This window comes from Solanum verrucosum, unplaced genomic scaffold, assembly GCF_900185275.1.
Source record: "Solanum verrucosum unplaced genomic scaffold, falcon-dt-bn FXZP01000278.1, whole genome shotgun sequence".
Lineage (NCBI taxonomy): Eukaryota > Viridiplantae > Streptophyta > Magnoliopsida > Solanales > Solanaceae > Solanum > Solanum verrucosum.
In genome coordinates this window covers 689,632-708,093 of record NW_026020332.1, presented here as the reverse complement: position 1 = coordinate 708,093, position 18,462 = coordinate 689,632, and the positions used below count along the sequence as shown (strand labels likewise).

The 18,462-nt window shown below is 33.9% G+C and overlaps 2 protein-coding genes across 2 annotated transcripts; both read right to left on the bottom strand.

Annotated features, from left to right (window-relative positions):
* Positions 1–1,806: 1,806 nt before the first annotated feature.
* LOC125836641 (integrin-linked protein kinase 1-like) lies at positions 1,807–9,444 on the bottom strand. The gene is made up of 12 exons (XM_049515840.1): positions 8,703–9,444; positions 8,026–8,100; positions 7,787–7,882; positions 7,353–7,438; positions 7,094–7,214; positions 6,809–6,888; positions 5,684–5,746; positions 5,408–5,526; positions 5,060–5,145; positions 4,056–4,177; positions 2,702–2,813; positions 1,807–2,115 (listed from the first exon to the last, which is right to left on the bottom strand). Exons 1-12 carry the CDS (start codon positions 9,024–9,026, stop codon positions 2,014–2,016), a joined length of 1,386 nt encoding a protein of 461 aa, XP_049371797.1. The 5' UTR covers positions 9,027–9,444; the 3' UTR covers positions 1,807–2,013.
* A 4,883-nt stretch (positions 9,445–14,327) lies between these two features.
* On the bottom strand, positions 14,328–17,880 carry LOC125836657 (cyclic phosphodiesterase-like). The gene is made up of 3 exons (XM_049515860.1): positions 17,367–17,880; positions 15,331–15,385; positions 14,328–14,621 (listed from the first exon to the last, which is right to left on the bottom strand). Exons 1-3 carry the CDS (start codon positions 17,694–17,696, stop codon positions 14,419–14,421), a joined length of 588 nt encoding a protein of 195 aa, XP_049371817.1. The 5' UTR covers positions 17,697–17,880; the 3' UTR covers positions 14,328–14,418.
* Positions 17,881–18,462: the final 582 nt, after the last annotated feature.

The window sequence follows — 18,462 nt, the reverse complement described above, 5'->3', positions numbered from 1 at the left end:
TCAGTTCAATTTATTTGCAAAATAGTATAGTCCTCATCCAATTATTGCTTCACAGGTCTATCAAATTATAACTTACACCAACTTTCGGCCGTGAACTTCATTTCTGTCCCTTTCCTCCTTCTTTAATGCGTTAAAAAAATGAACCTCGGGCCTAATTAATCGCGAAAAAAAAACTAACTATACGATGGTTAAACCATATAAAATTACAATAGCTCATTCGTTCAACCAATGTGCGACACTATAAGTCCGACTCTAATATCACTTTGCAACTTAACTTATCCTTAAAAGTTAGTCGTGAGATCGGTATTTCTCATTTCTATATAAGGAACCAATAACTTATTTTCTCAACTAGTGTGGGATAATGTAACACTCTTCTACTATTTGGACCCAAAATTCTTTTTTGGAAGAGACACATTCAACAGATTGAACCAGCAAAACTTTAGGACATTGTAATCTACGTACCTTATTGAGTAACAAATAAATTTGCTACTTACGAAAGTAAGAACTAAATACATCAAATACTTATTATGAAAGTAACTCCAAACCAAACCATGAAATACTTTTCTATTTTGCTTCTTAGCTAATGGGAAATTTGACTAAAATGCTAATTTTGATCAAAGCCTTACTTAAAAGTTACACTATATATAAATGTGTGTGTATTCATTTCAAAGATTCAAAATTGTCTTAATTATTAGGGTGTGCTCGGTATGGTGAAATATATTTTTATTTCAATTTTCTCCTGTTTGATTTGTCAAAATTCTTATAAAACGTTTTTATAAAGATCCGCAATAGAACTAGTAGGGAAAACAAGTTCCATAGTAGAAGTAGGGAGAACAAGTTCCACAAGTGACATTCCACATCAATTGTGTTCTCCCCTCCCTTCAACGTAACTCATCTTCACCACCAACCTCCTAGCTCCATCCTTGCCTCTCATAGTTTTTGTCTGGAAAAAATAAGGATAATATCTTTTGTTTACGTAGCAAACACAAGAAAATAAATATGAAACTCACATTTTTTAAGAAAATATTTTCCTTTATCGAACACAACATAAGTAACTCCTTAAACTAATTGGGATTAATTATACTTAAGGGCTTAAGGCTAAGATAAAATACTAGACAAATTACAATAAGATTAAAGTGAATTTGTGAGACCATATATCAAGAATATGTAGATATTGGTTGTGTTTCTATATTGGGAAAGCATTTGTAATGGGGGTGTGGTCCTACATTATGAAAACTTAACTAATTTAGCTAACAATATGTATGGTGTTTTCAATAAGGTTTTTGTAGTCAATTTATTATGTGCTGGCTTTGCTCAGTGTCCCCCACCATAGGCTGTGTAGAGGGTGGATTTCAGAAAGATGCCTTGACCTAAATCTTTGGGAACAGAGAACCCTAAACCTAAATCCTTGGGAAATAAGAGAGATGCCTTAACCTAAAATTTTGGGAAAGTTTTGAGGGGAATTGTCTTTCTTTTCCCTTTCTTTGAGAGGGGTCGTAATGATGGAGGTAGGATTTTCATGAGAGGGATTTACCATTTGCTATATATAAATATACAATGTAACTTTCTATTAAAGGGTCCTTCCGCCTCTCAAGTGTACTACTAGCTAGTACCTTCCTCCAGCACATGTAAGATGTACCTCGACTATTTCATCAAGTAGCTAGTACCTCCCTCTAGCATATGTCGATTAACTCTGTCCACCAAGGCGTAGGTAGATGAAAAGAATCACCTATTATATCTCTTTTTTTGTCTCAGTTAATTGGATGCTTCCACAAAGCAAAGAGAAGAAAACATAGCATTTGCACCATGAATATTTTATCTACTATAATGTACATAAACAATATAGATCTCAATAGAAAGAGGCAAGGAAAAAAAAAAGGATGACCATTTGTTTTGGACATCTAGAGATTTAAAGCTAGAAAAAGTGATACAACTTCCTAGTACTGAAATCTTTGGCAGAAATCTGTGAAGGAAACATATGCACACTTGAACAAATGAAATATCCGCAATTTGCTAGATGCTGCTGTTTGACCGCGATGATCCATTCCTACTTGAACTTGAGTTTTCTTTCTTCCACATGGCCTCGAAATTCTGGAAACATTTCAATGGTCTAACCTGCATAGGGAAACACATACAAGATGAAATGAGAGATCTATGCTTAACTCAGAATGATCATCATATATATAGGAGCATTGAAGTAGCAACAAAACTATATCTCCTAAAACACAATACAGGCCATCGTTGAGACTCAGGCATCGTTAAGCCTAAGCCAAAATGGTAGACCACCTTTGAGTTTTGACTATGTCGATGAGACAAGTACAAAGGAAAGAAAGAAGAAAAAAGAAACAGAACATTTTCAGAAACACTGGCTTGTCCTCTAGTACTAGGTATGAAAATCAGCAGAAAACCAGACAGAGACTCTTATCAATCAGAATATGAGTATGTCCTTTTTTCTGTCTATGCAATTATTATTTGCTACACACTTCATGAAGTGTGGAAAGGTGAACGGAATGTATGAGATATAGTTACGCAATCACAGATGCTCAAGTGATATAGGTAATACATCTCTACTTGACTAGGCTTGGAAAATAGTTTGAACTCATTGATCTCCAATATGAGAAGTTCAAAATACATATGCACCACACACTATTTATAAGTGCATAGAGATGGTGGAAAGGAGCTAAATGACCGAAAGGTTTACCTTCCAACGCCTTTTGTGGCCAAATTTGTTGTAAATGGCCTCGAGCCTTGGGATTATTTTCTTGAAAGTTGGACGCATGGACGGATTCTCATTCCAACACTCTTCAATCAGCCTGGAAAACCAAAATCAACTCTGATTAAATCAGCTGTAATAACAACAATGCAGTGATGATTTGGTAACCATAAAAAGTTAAAACCTATACTGTGGGGGAAAAAAGTTGATTCACAGTAAACCAGTTCATTATTGAATATCTCAAAAAGTATCAAATATAGAACCACAATTATAAACCTAGTCAACTGTAGAATAAGTAGAATCAAAGAACTTACAAATTGACTTCTGGATCGACTTCCTTTTGTTTAGTTTTAAACCTAAACTGTTCTGTTCATAAATTGCATGGGAATGTCTATCATGATTTATAGATCCTCTATAAAGTTGCACACAGGGAAAGGATGGTTATGGAACTCTAGAACTTCGATAAACGGAACTTAGCTGCAATAACTTTTCTTATTATCACATAAAATGCTGCCATGGGCACTTAAAAAAAGAAATTTTAACAAATGAAGGTCTATAACTTATTTGTCAGAACACAGGGCACATAGGTAGGTGTCATTTAACATACAGTTTCCTTAATGGTCCTTAAAAGAACTAATTGTTCTACAGTTGTTACTTGTCGTAGCTTGTTAAATGGGTCGGGAATGGGAGCTTAGTTTCTGTCTGGGTATGCGACCAAGTGGAATACAAGGCAATCTAATCTCATAGGTGAAAGCTCTGTTTTCTATATGCTGTCTTTGAGGCCCTTAGAATAAGAAATAGATTGATTCAAAGTGGGAGCAGGTTCGAAGAAAGGATCTTAGAGTGTCTAAGGATGAGCGGAGGGGCTTTTGATGCCGTATTGGTGGGATAAGTGCAATGCGACTATAACATCTGCCAACAAAGGGAAAACAATATACCAAACTTGTCCAAGAAGTAAAGCTTGGTCCTTCGGGCAGAACCCTGCTGATTTTAACCCCACATATATCCATCTCTTTCTCCCATTTCACTTTTCGTCTCTACCTATCTCCGTTTAATTTCTTGTTCTTTCTTCCGTAAGCATATTTATGGTTAAATAAAGAAGCATGTCCACGAAGTGTACTTTCCTAGTTATTCTTACTCTTTTCACACATGTAAATTGTGATAGTTAGATAAATGTAGACAGTACTTAAACTTAGACCAGTCCTAAACAAATGTTCTTGAATTTTACTTGATATCTTAATCGTCATCATTTTCTTAAATTTCAATGAGAACAGAGAGTTTCCAATGCATTGCCCAAGTATTAGACTATGGAGTTCCACAAATAAATTGATAGAGAACTTACTCCTTCAGTCCATGGGCATAAAACTTTGCTGGAGCTTTAAAAGGAGGGCGCTCCTTAGCAGCATAGTGTTTAGGTACTTCATTTTCATTCTTTGCTTTGAAAGGGGGGCAGCCTTCAATCATCTAAAGTACACGACAGCACAATTATCAAAATCCTAACCCATTTGTGGAAACAAAAATAGAAAATATGCACATCCTTGACTTATGGAAGTTCATAAAGCACAATTTAGAAGTTTTAGCTGATTTCTAGCATCATAGAGCAGATCAACACTAGTATAGTATAATCAATATGTATTGCAGTACTGATTTATCTAGATGGTAGAAAATAAAACTTGCAGTCTCCACTGCACAAGGTAACCACTCTGCTGTCAGTTCCCTCAGCAGAAAGTTAACACTGTCTACAAATAACAACAAACTGCATAATGCCATACATATAAAGAGATTGTTTTATAAAAGGAAAACTAAAGATATTGCTTGTTATTGCATCACAACAAATCCTCTCTTGATTGTATTGCATTAAAAGCATGTTATAACGAAACTATATTAAGGATTATACAAGTTCAAAGTCATGTAGCTAGATCAATCATCTCAGTGTCACAACCATAAAGTAGATAGATACATACATATTTGTGGCTATGAAGAAATTAAAGCAATCAAGTTCAAAGTCAGAAAAAGGACTAGATATGTGTCATCTCAATGATGTGCAAGGATTTATTTTCACTTCCATGGACTTGCGTGGAGAAAAGAGAGGATCTTCATTGATCAGAAGTACATGCAAAACCTAAGGTAACTCTCTGATCACAAAAGAGACCCCATAGTGACCATCAACTATCAACCTCTTCCCCCACATGTTATTTCAATAATGCAACTCCATTCAGAATATAGTATTAATCAAGAAAAGAATACAAGAATCATATATTTTTATACATATGGTCCACAATGAATGAACTAAAAAGCTGTCATTTCTTAAGTTCAAAAAATTCAAACAGACAGAGAAAATGTTACCTCTTGCAAAATTAAAGCAAAGGAAAAGACATCAACTTTGGTATCGTATTCCTCATTTTTGAAAACCTCTGGAGCTACATATCGGCCTATTTATTTCCAACAAAACAAAAGGCAAAAGGAAACAGGCTAAGAGATTTCCAATTATTAATCAACAGAAATGGATCAGTAGAAGCAATTGTGGCACCATGCAATGCTGAACAATTTTTTTAAAATTAGACTGGCAGGAATTTTACATCCAAACAAGCAGCAACAACAGTGTCACAATTACTGTCGAGTCTGTGTCAAATGTCAGCATAATTCTCCATTGGAAAAGAAACGTTGTGATACCTAAAAGAAAGGAGTACTCACAAGATGTGTTATCACATGTCAGAGGCTTATCTTCTTTGACCCTGTTGGTAACTTTCAATAGCTTGCTGACTCCAAAATCAGCAACTTTCAGGTGTCCCGTATCATCCCTCAAAATATTTCTGTTATGTCACGTGAAAATATTAAAACATTAAGATGAAGAAACTCAATTTTGAAAGAGGGGAACTTCAAAGATTGAGGCTTGTCAACAAAACCTTGGATGGGAATTTGCTTACACAAATGGCATCAAAGGAAACCTAACAAAAGAAGAGAACTTACGAAGGCTCTAGGTCACGATGAATAATCGCTTCAGGTCTAATTTCATGTAGATAGTTCAGTCCCCTGCAAACATATAAAATACAATAGTGTTTAAAATTCTACTTATGCACATTATGATTCAGAGATAACATGAATCACACAAAGCTTCAACTCCAAATGAATGTGAACAGTATGTTTGATAAATTATTTCAGTAAATAGCAAGCACGAGGTGATTCGAAGAAAATAAATATAATCAAATGTCTCACATGCCAAGCAGCTGTGGAAATTCAAGTGAAATTTGGAAATGAAAATTTTGATAGAATTAAAAATAACTTTTGAAGAGATCCTTAATGTTCCATCCAATTTATTTGAGCTGTGTTGACCATCTCAGAGCTCAAGAGAATGATTCCAATTATTTATGATAATATTAAATAGTAGGAAGACTTGAAATGGGTATAAAGATATCACATTATATTTGAAATAATACAGGGTACTACAGGGCATAAATTTTAGCTTGGAAGCAAATCAAACAAAGTGGGAAGTAAAGAGTAATATCAAATGATGTTTATTAACTTCCAGTATTGACTGACGGAAAAAGCAACTAGTGTTGCATTATCTCTATATGTTTTTTTTGAAATTGAATTATCTCTATATGTTTTTCTCCTTTTTCTTTACTAAATGCATCCTATTTGATATTCCTAGGGTCAGCTTAAAGTGATATGCAGGACATTAGAATACTAGGTCAGCAGATAACCTAGCATTCGAGGAAAAAGTGGCATATCCATTAACAAGTATGATCTTCTATTTTCTTTTCTTCTTTCTATTAATATTACCAGTGGATATGCAAACACCAGATGGGATCTTTAAGAAACACAATAGATGTTAACTAAAAGATTCATAACAAACTACTAGATGAATTAAGCAATAAATATTCTCAGAAGTATAATCAACAGCTGAGTGATTACTTGCTCTGCCTCCCACAGATGCTAATTTTTAGAATTTAAAACCAAGAGATATGCAAGTTGTGTGGATTTAAATGTTACTCCACAAAGTTCCCCAGGTTCCAGACATTTATACAAGTGTTGGTCTTGTTATTACGTAGTGAGTTTATAACATTAGCTAATAGTGTAGAGTGGCTTGTGAACCTTGCGATGTCTATTGCAAATCTGATAGCTTTTGTTGGTCTAAGAGGTTCTTCATTCTTCAAATATGCATGGAGATCGCCCTGGAAATATATAGCCATGAAAAGGACATTTAGTATCAGGGTGTTGCTTTTGCTAGAAAAGAACAAAATAGAGAAAGGAATCAACTAAGACAAATGTGTAGAATAACTAAAACCTTCACGGCCTACCGAAATGTTGTGAAATATAACCATACACACCACAACTATTTTAGATAAAGAAAAAACAAGAGAGTAAATTTGGGACTACCTTTGGTAAGTATTCTGTCACTATCATCATCGGGCTACTTTGTGTTACAGCACCAAGAAATTGGACGACATTTGGATGCCTAATCTTCTGGAGAAGTGCAAGCTCGTCTCTGAATGCCGTCCTGCAAATATCCATAAATTAAGAATATATAATAAATAAGTGAGATATGAGGAGAGCTAAACAATGTGAAGAGCCCTTATGGCTTTTTCTGTTTTCATTAGAAGATTCCACAGAATCAATATTGGTATCTTATACTCACACTTTATCCTCATCAGCAATCTCATCATCTCCAAACTTTTTCACAGCAACTTGTATTCCACGCCATGAGGCAATATGAAAGGTTCCCTATAATAGTTCAGGAATCATCAGAAAGATACAGAAGCAAAAGTTTGTAGATTGAAGCAATACACTAGCGGAATAGGAAAAGGATCAGGTGAATATTTCCCAGCTTTTTCCAAACATACCACCCTAATATAAGGACTTCTTATGACAGAAACACCAAAGAAGATCAACTTATCCTTACCAACCTAGCATCCCACTCAATTTAGTTGTGTTAACTTTTCACTATAACCTCCCAAGATAGTAGGTTAAAAGGAAGTATTTTGAAAGGAAAATCAGCATACCTAGCCCATTGAAAATAGCTAATTACCAATCAAGTTAATGTAAATGTTCACATTTTATATATGAAATTACCTTGGCCAATTCAATGCTGTTCGTGAAATCAAGTTCTTTAGCATCAATCTCATATTCTGGAACTTCACGTGAATTGTTGACATGCATGGGAGCCATCTGGATGAGAATTTTATTTTTCCAAAACAAAATTTAGACAACAATAAAGCCAAGCAATCTTTTGTGCAACGGAGACAAAAGTTTTCTTTCTTACAGTTATTTAAACACTTGATGAGTAAAATAGAATGGAAAATAAAACTTACAGGAGGCTTGGCACCATGTTCCTCTAGTAGCTTGATCACATGATGATTTTTATAATGTATTGCATCTCCTAAAGGCTGCTCAGCAAAGATCAGATTGCTCAGAACATGTTGATCAATAGGAAAAGCAGGATACTTCATAGTTTTAGATGGTAACATTGTGTCAATAATGCTTGGTAATACATGACAATGTTATTATCATTTCTTACTCTTCCCTCAATGCAAAGAGGGGTTGGAAGTAAAACAACTGGGAGCTGCAATGCTCAGGTCTCCTTGAAATTACAGAGATTATTACCTGATAGATTTTCTGCTTACAGTTAAAACAAACTTGATACTAGAACAAGAACAATGGTTATAAAGTACCATATTTATAACCATTCATATAATGCCATTTAGAATTTTGTCCCACAGAATCCTCTTAGACACTTTTTAGCAAATGAACTCATTAACCCAAATGAATCAAGTTCGGATTTGATTAAGATTAACATATATAGATAAAAACAGAATGCAAGGGTCTATACCTTTTTCTCCAATACCAACTAACTACCCAAAAGTGAAGATACTAACAATATAAAATCATAATCATAATCATAATCAAGCGTTATCTAACCTATACCAAATTACCAATCATTAGGGAGACAAAAACTATATGATAATAAAACTAGTTTCATGAGATATACCGTGCTTCCCCAGCGATCTTCGGAATCAATTTCAGCCCCATTATCAACCAACAGCTGCACAACATCACTGTAACCTTGGCAAGCAGCAACATGTAGGGCAGTCCTCTCATCATCGTCTCGAAAGTTCACATCAGTGCCCAAATCCAAAAGCTCCTTAATCCCCTCTATATCACCCTCATTAGCAGAATACATCAACCTGATCCTTGGATCAATATCTATAACATCCCCTTCCTCCCCATCTTCACTCTCAATCTCCACTGCCGCAATCACCTTTTCTGGTGCAAGGGACGATTGCTTACCCAACAAGAATCTTACTGGTTCCATTTCAAGATCAAGATTCCAACAACTAATTTACTTGAACCCCTTTTAAGATCTGCAGCCACTCTACCTAAAAAAAACTACTAAAACGTAAATTTGACTTAAAAAGTAGTAACAAAGAACATACAGCTTCAGAAGCACAAAACAAACAAAAAAGATCAAAGCTTTTCAAGAATATAAAATCTGCAAAAGGGTGTCAGCAAAACTTAATGCTTCACACTAAAGCTTTTCAAGAATCCAAAGATGGCAAAAGGGTATTCTTGAAACTTATTATTTCAACCAAATTTAGGATCAGAGATGAATAAACTTGAAAAAGAATAGATTTTTCTTCTTCTTTTTTTTTGGAAAATTTAACAGTTGAACAAGACAGTTCAAAGATAACCTACTTCAAAAAAAAAATGAGACTTAGCTATCAATGGGGGCTATTTAAAAGGATAAGAATTTGATGTTTTTGAGAGTTTCAAAGGGTTTTAGCAAAGTGAAAAAAATAGGAAAAAAAGTGGGGATTGGTAGACGTTGACAATTGGAAAATAAGGAAGAAGGTGCGTGTCACGCGCTAATGGATGCGTCTGGTGAAGTATCTGATTTTACGCAAAACGACGCGCAAGTTGGTCGGAAGGGAAGTTAAACCAACTGTAACGAATGGGACCAGTTTGTAATTTCATCTAAATATTGGGGTTGTTTCAGCATATTTTTATTCTTAAGGGGGTGTTCAAGCGTATGGATAACTTAATCATTTGTCAACTGAACTCTTAAACTCAATCAAAATGAGCATTTTAAACCCCTCCAACCATGTGTGTAACTCACTCTCCTTTATATAAATGACATGTCATAATCACATCAGATATATTAATGTCATGTCATAATTATTTTTAAAATTATTAATCAAAATTGTTTAATTAAAGGTAAAATAATAGAAATTTAATTATATTCTTTAAAGTAAAAGTCATTACAATTTCTTCCATTCCCACTTGTTCATGTGAACCAAGCCGTCACCGTCGTAGCCATTTTTGCCATCGAAGGCACTCATATTCCTTCCGCCTTCATCATCACCATTTTTCTTTCCTCCTCCAACCTCCACAAAACCGACAACCTAAGCCACCACATTAGATCTAGCCGAATACCATCACCATTTTCGCCTTCATCTCCGCTGCACATCATCACCATTTTCGCCACCATGATTAGATCCTCGCACCCTCACTCGCTTTGTTCTCCTCTCCACTAACCAGCCACACCTCTCTCTCTCTCCCTCCACTGCATATCAGTGGTGTCCGGCGAGCACCACTAGTGCCGCTCTCTCCCTCCGTTGGTAATTTGGACTCAAGGAGGTGTCCAAGATCATCTAAATAGATGAAAATAGCTTCTGGAAAAGAAAGTAAAAGGGGTTGGGTAGGGATGGATATAGCTGAAAGGAGGTGTTAAGGGTGAAGAAGATGGTTTTTTTAATTAATGGTTTTAAAAAATTATATCTTTTATAATTTTAAATATTTTTCAAGTAAAAAACTCCTCACTCGCCTTAATAGGCGTGTAGTTACACATTTTTGCCAACTCAGATATCTACCGTCACATAAGCCTGTCAATGGTCAAAAGGGTTTGTTAAATTGTGTTTTGTTGAGTTTAAGGGTTCAATTGACAAACAAGTAAGTAGAAGGATTTATAATACAAATTCATACAAGTACAAGTGTCCACCAGACCATTTTGCCAAGGGTTTTAGCAAAGTGAAAAAAATAGGAAAAAAAGTGGGGATTGGTAGACGTTGACAATTGGAAAATAAGGAAGAAGGTGCATGGTACTCACGCGTTAATGGATGCGTCTGGTGAAGAATCTGATTTTACGCGAAACAACGCGCAAGTTGGTCGGAAGGGAAGTTAAACCAACTGTAACGAACGGGACCAGTTTGTAATTTCATCTAAATATTGGGGTTGTTTCAGCATATTTTTATTCTTAAGGGGGTGTTCAAACGTATGGAGAACTTATATTTTCTAATTTGGTGGCTAAGGATTAATTAATTTATAAGTTGCGGATCGAAATGAGTAAATTTTAAAAAATATATAATTTATACATAAAATATTAAGTTGATATTTTTGTCATGATTAAGGTTGAAAAAATAAGTTTATTGTGCATTTTAACTATTTCACGACAAAAAAGGGATAGCAATTAATATTTATACTTTTCAAAAAGTTAGTAATTTATATATTATTTTCTTTTTAAAACGGTGTCATCTTTATGTTTTCTTATTTTATCCTCCCGTCACATGACTGAAACTTGATTAAAACATGGAATGAAGTTACATGTAGTATGTATTATATGGCTCTTTGCATTTTATAATTAAGTAATTAATCAACTTGCATTCTTGATTATTTAAACTTGAAAGTTTTTGTTGCCTTGAATTAGATTGCGATAATATTGACCATTTCTTTGGTTGCTTTCAAAACAAAATAAAGGAATACTTTGACCTCAACTCAACATGATCTTAAGTTAAATTAACCCACAAATTTAATGGGATAATACTTGAATTTCAAGTCAAACTCATCATAACTTGTTTTTATGGATTTACTTAAATACTAAGTCAAGCTAGTCATGCCTTATGTTATGGATTCGTATTGCTTTAGTAATTAATTTGCTTTAGTTATATTAGTTCTAGTTGGAATTAAGAGTCTATCAATTAGGAGTACTTTAAAAGATCATAACTAAATTAAAACAGAGAGACTATATGATTTAAGAAGAAAAACCTTAAATTAATCTAAATAAAACTTGTGGACTTGAACTTTAAAATTAACCTAATTTATTTTATTTTATTTTATTTTTAGATGAATGGCACGGGAATCCGCGTCAAGGGTGCACTTTCTTTTTGTTTACTTTATCTTATGTCATACATATTTCCTTTTGAAATACTTTCGGCAATGATATACTTCCTCCGTCCACAATTGTTTGTCAGGATAAGGTCATGCACATATCTCAAGGAAAATTTAATACAAGGTGTAATTTGACTAATATAACCCTACTATACCAAGAATATCAAAAGTCCACATAACTTTTCAATTAAACTACACTATCATTAAGGGCAGAATTGGAAAAAAATGACTAATTATTTCTTGATTGTTTAAATTGACAATTAATCTTGGACATCTATTTTTAGTATACCTGCGAAATAATTATGGACGGAGGGAGTAAAAGAGTTCTCTTTATATTTTTCTTAGCACTTTTTATTTCGTGCACTTCACAAGGTCTTTTTATTAGATAATTTAGTCCTCTAATAGTTTCCTCACTTTCACAAATTAGGATCTCGTTCATAAGAGATCCTTGGAACCATAATTTTTATGAATATAAATAGTTTTGACGCTTGCATTCTAATACCATGTAAAACTAGATCTTGAACCTAACTTACATTTTAAAATCTAACACAAAGAAAGATATTATCCAAATTTTATACAGAGATCACTCATTTTATTAATCATCAATGTACAATTTTTTTAAATTCTTTTTTAACACCAATCGAACAAAATGTAAAGCTTGAACTCAATTGGAGGTTAGTGTTACAATTCGAACGTCAGACCATAAAGACACGTTATTTTGATGTTTGAGTTGGCACAACATACAATAACAAAGTGCAACTTTATTTTACAACTCATTGGCAGCCAAATTAATGACTGTGACATAATATATTATTTGTTCCATACCCCACGCGCTCTACTGCCCTGGCAAATTCTAACCCCCAATTTTGAAATTTGGACCTTACTGTTTGAATAAGTGAAAATTAATATAATCATTTGCAATTTGAATTAAAAAAATTGTCCTTCAAACAGATACCACATGTAACATAAATTGAAACGAAAATAGTAAAAGAAAACACGATATTTATGTTCAAAATGAAAATCAACCATGTCCATTTGTAATATATATCGACTATGTTATTATTATCTATTCTCATTTTATAATGTTTTTTTTAATTTGAGATAATCTTATCAATTTATATTTTCTTACGACAAATTATATAGGAGTAGATTTGGATGATTGACCATGCTTACTAGTTAATACACATCTCTTTTATATTTCAGGTGGTCCCAGTTTTGCAATTTCTATTTTACCCTTATCATATACTATGGCACTAGGAGTATTTGTTTTTTTTAATTATTATACGGTATCCTTGGTATTTTCGTATATGCAGATATTCTTATTCACCTACATAATTTTGAATATTTCAACAAAAAGTTTATTGAAGGTATATACCGTCTTGTTTTCTAGCTGGTCAGGTTGAATAAAAATCAAAGTTGACATTAAAGAAAAAATCAATGGCTAGCTAATATTCATCCATATCATAAAGTCATAACTAAGCTTAAAAGTCATTTTAATAATTCACATGCATTTAATTATTAGCATGACTATTTGCAGTTGTACAAGTTGAACTTGAAGAACTATTCTTTTCTTTATAGTTTTTATATATCTATTGTTTACTTAATTATCTTGGATTCGACTTTCATCACTTATCTATCTACGTCTATTAAGGAAAATATAATTATTTTGTTTTTTCATGAAAAATATTTTTTTCGAGTCTTATCTTATAAATTACATGTCTCTGTTACATATTTCTTTCACTAATAATACGAAAGAGTAATTTGTAAAAAGAATGTGTATGCTAAAAATGTTTCTTCAACAAAATTGACCAAAAAATAATAATCCAATTACATTTCGATTTCCTAAAACTTCGTGTGTTTTAACTTATTCCCGCTGTTCAATGTACCACTAGCAAGTGGGAATTGTTGGAGCCTTCTTGAATAAAAAATCAGATGTTAAGTGTTGAAGAATCTTAAATGTTCTTTGAATATGTTTGTCGTGGATTAGAGTAGACAACTAGTATTGGTAGTTAAGCATGATTGTCTCGCTTTCTAGCTGTATAGGCTTGGTGATAGTTTAGTGCCCCATACCTGTTTCTCCTTTAGTACTCAACCTAGTTTCTTTGTCTTGCAATTATTACTGATTGTTTCTTGAGTTTTGGTTTTTGCGTTATTATTTTTTGTATTTTGATAATCACATTATTTTGTTGAATGTTATGTAATGTTTCTTCTAATATTTATTACGTCTTGTAGAAACGATCCTTCTACCTCCATAAGATAGGGTAAAGTCTGTTGTGTATATTCTATTCTTCTCCGACTCCACCTGTGAGATTATACTGAGTTTGTTATGTTGTTGCCCCTCTGTTTTGCCTGTTCTAGTTAAACGCATATAAAGGAAAGGCCAATAGTACTAAAGGTTTTTATTTATGGCACATAAAAAGAGTAATAGTACAAGTCTAGCAAAGTTCAACCTTGCAGCTGCAGTTCAAGGTGTGTAAGGTAAAAATGTAAACAAGATGAGATTTGGCTCATGGCCAACGAGTTATTAGCTTTTAGAATGCTACTTAGGGCTGAAGAGAGCACTCCTCCACCGTCTCCCATGATTTGCAGCTTTTGTCATCAGTGTCTGTTTTACACAATGCAAGATGAGATATCGGGAAGCTCAAGCTGGAAATGCCTTCGTCTAGGATATAAGCCTTTTCTTGAGCTTTCTTCTTTTCTTCATCGGTTAAATCTCCATAAAGAAGGCTCAAATGTGGCATATATGCTGCACGATCACGAAAGTAAGATATCAGCCACAGAAAATCTAGCCCATATGACAATGTTGAAAGAAAACTAAAGAAGGGGCAAGGCAGGAGTGAATAACTTCTTCTGAAATTACCAAACTCAAAAACTGATGTGCTAGAACCCTAAAGAATCAGCGTTTTTAAGAAGTGGACACAAATGGTAGACTAGCATCGGTGTTTTTGAATTATGGTTTTAGTATTTGACATGTTCTCTCTGTTAAATATCCAATGAGCTTCCTTCTGCTATCTTAAAGCTAAAGCAGTTCATTCACGGAGTGGGGAATATGATGGAGAGTGGGGCAAGGAGGCAGAAAATAAGGTGGGAATGAGAGCTCGAAAGACGGCTTTACTACAGAAGTGAAGGACTGTAAGCAAATTGAGGAGGGAAATAGAAAGCAGGGGGAGCTTTTTTTTGTTACTACTTAGGAAGTTCAAAATCTGTGTGCGTAAGATTACTGAGTTGTACAGTGCAATCTTTGGTGAAATTAAAAAGGGATGAGTGTTGTCTCCATATTCTAAGTTCTATGATTCAAGAAGGCATCTAGGAAAAGATAATCCACAACTTGTTTTGGGCTGAGGCATAGCAGTAGTCGTTGTTGTACTCAAAAAAAGATAACAAAGGGAAATACACTTTTTGAGACTATAGAAGCTGAATGGGCACAAAATCTAAAGAACGAATGTTTATCTTACATCCTGATCTGTTGTAACCAAAGTGACTGCAGCAGAGAGCACTTGCTTCCACAACCTGGAAGAGGAGAACAGATATCAGGTCACTGATGTCAGCAATTGCACCAAAATTTGTACACAAACAAAACATTGTAAAGCATAAGATTGCTTCTGCACTTATTTTTTAAATCAACATAGCATGGTGAAAAAGACTGCTTCTCCACCCAAAAAAATGTATGAAATAAATTGAAGTATCTAGACATAATAATATATGTACATGACAACATACTTGTTACCAAATTTGGAATTTCAGGAAATGAGAAGATATTACCGTATATAAGTAATACCCAACTAATTGAAAGAAAATGAAAAAGGATTCTCAAGGACGAAAATCAAAGGTGTAAAGCATGTATAGGGTGTTCAAGGGTATAGAGCTAACACTTCGAAACTTAAAGCGTGCACAAGGCTATAGACCACCTACAAAAGCATTACCCAATGATACTTTTCTCTACATAACTGACTCAGGGAATTTAGAGCCCATCTGACTTTGAATGAGTCTCAAAGCCTGTTTGACTGCCTTCTCAGGCATTGCTTCCAATTTAGAAACTCTACACGGACATTTTTAGTCGACTTGCCTTCATTTCCTAGGGAATGTGACAAAAATGTAAGCCTTTGGCATCTCTTAAGGAAAAGTTTCATTACACTTCCATGTTTCAGTCTCTCCTCATACTTTGCTATCATTTCTAACACACAAACTTACCTTTCTACGAAATAAGAAAATGGAACAGACACAAAAGGGAAAATATGAGGAGGCAAGATAGAGGTGAAAGTTGAAAGAAAATTATGTTATTTTCTTTGTTTGTTCTGGGTGAGAAAATAAGGATGTGACCGAAACTTTTTCAGCTTATCTTTCTCAGGGAAGTAGATATGTAGGCTCAAGGGAAAGTGATTTGGTTCTTTCATCTGCCTCCTTTCCTATACAGAACAAACAGAGAAGGTGGTTTTTGCAACTTTCCAGTTCTCTTCATTTGTCTAGATGCCTAGCTTAGGCATAGTGCCAATGAAAATTGAATCTCATATCGCTAATGCTTTATATTTTTAATGAAGAACAGTCTAATCTCAATTATTATATCATGTATACTTCATCACTTTCTTCTGTCTTTATTCTGTCCTTTAAGCAAAAGCTTTCACTACATAATCAGGGTGTTTTCACAACAAAGGGTGAAGAAATCGGAAAAGAAAGCTACCAATATGGAAATGTATTCTGTTTTGGCCACTGCAATTTATAGTACTATCATACCATCTCAAAAGAAATGCTTTCAGTTACACTAATGTATTTGACCTCTATTGCTCCAAACCCGTGCACTAATACCCTGTGTGTACAATTGATTTCTATCCAGGCGATAGCAAGTGTAGACAATGAACACTCAATCCAACTAGCAATTTTCATATACTAGATTAAGCACATATAAATACCATATATGAATACGAGACCAGAAGGTAGAAAATTGCTTCATGATCATACTACTGACGTTTTAAGTAGATTTTAATAGGACTAGCACCCCAGTTCGTACGTTCAACTACAAGTTCAGATCTTTCGTCTTAAAGGAAAAGTTCAGAGCTTTACACATCCGAAGCCATGACTTTTCATTTCTTATGCACTAACTTCCGTCATTCTAGTGACTCTAGGCAGCCCTATTGACATTCCAAATATCTATGCAATTATACACATTACGATTAGATACATTTCAGTACGTTATCTTACTAAATAATCCACATTGTTGATTGCAAAATTCCCCATTTCCTTGTATTCTTTGTTTAAGCTCCCATTAGCCAAAAGATCAACCATTTTCGACATCAAATATTTAACAAGCCATTGAACAAATTACCAGCACACAAGATGAAAAAACATAACATTGTTCATCAAACCAGGTCAAAATACAAACATTTTTCTTAATTTCACTTTTTGAAAAGAAAAACTAGGTATTTGAAATTACCAAGAACAGTACAAAATCAACCAATAAAAACCTAAAACCAGTCAAGAAGTTGCAAAATTTTACCTCAGTGGTTGGATGAAGCAAAAGGTAAACACACTGATAATAGAAAGTGCCAGTATCTATCTTCTCCACTGTAGCACTATAAGCTTTCACTGTCTCACAAGCTTTTTTGAACCTGTCACGTGCCTCGGCCTCCGTCAACCGAATAGCTCCGATGACGGTCACGTGAGGTTCAAACTGGGGCCCACCAAACTCAGATCGGAGACCCTCCATCAACTTTTTGACCCTAACTCTCACATCCTCCCTCGGCAGAGCCCAAACAGAGTAAACATGTTTTTCCAATACTGCTTCACTGATTTGTACCTGCTGCATAATAGTTGTATCAGCCTCCATGAGAATTATACTGAAATAATTGGAAATCGATGACGAAAACCAAGGGATCTGATGTAAAATAGATGAAATTAAACAATTTTGGGTGTCAAGAATTGATTTTTATGGTTTCATTTATCTTCAATTATTATTCGTTTCGATCATTTCACTAATGGATATATGCTCACCAAGCGCGGTGGTATTTTTCAATTCCAGAATATCCTTTTTTTTGTTCCGAATATTTATAGTCCCATGCAGGGGCAAAACTCTACCAGATTTAACAGCAATATAGCATAATTGTGTTAAATATTTTAAAGAAATTTAATATAATGATACCAACTTTTAATATTCACTAATTGTCTTTTTGTTGAGTGAAAGAATTTTCACAAACCCTTTACATTTCCTGTTCCTAATAAGTTTTAAAGAAAAAAAGTTTGAAATATATTCAAACTTTCATCGAAATTACAATCTCAAATTTTGAACAGGAGCTATTACTCATGCACTAGTTAATAGAATAGTATATTTTAAAGATATATAAGTGTCCAGCTTGACAAGTTACTATTTACAATTATGCAATATTTATGATGTCTACTAAATATCTATATATTTTTAAAATACACTATTAAATTATACAAGATAATAAATATTGTCCAAAGTTTAGAATTGTTAGCGCAATATCGATTAAAATTCGAATATATTTAGAATCATTTTCCCTTAAGTTTTATAAAGTTCTTCAAAAAATTTATTATTACTTTTATCCACCCTAGAAGCTCCACCCTTTTTAGCTCCC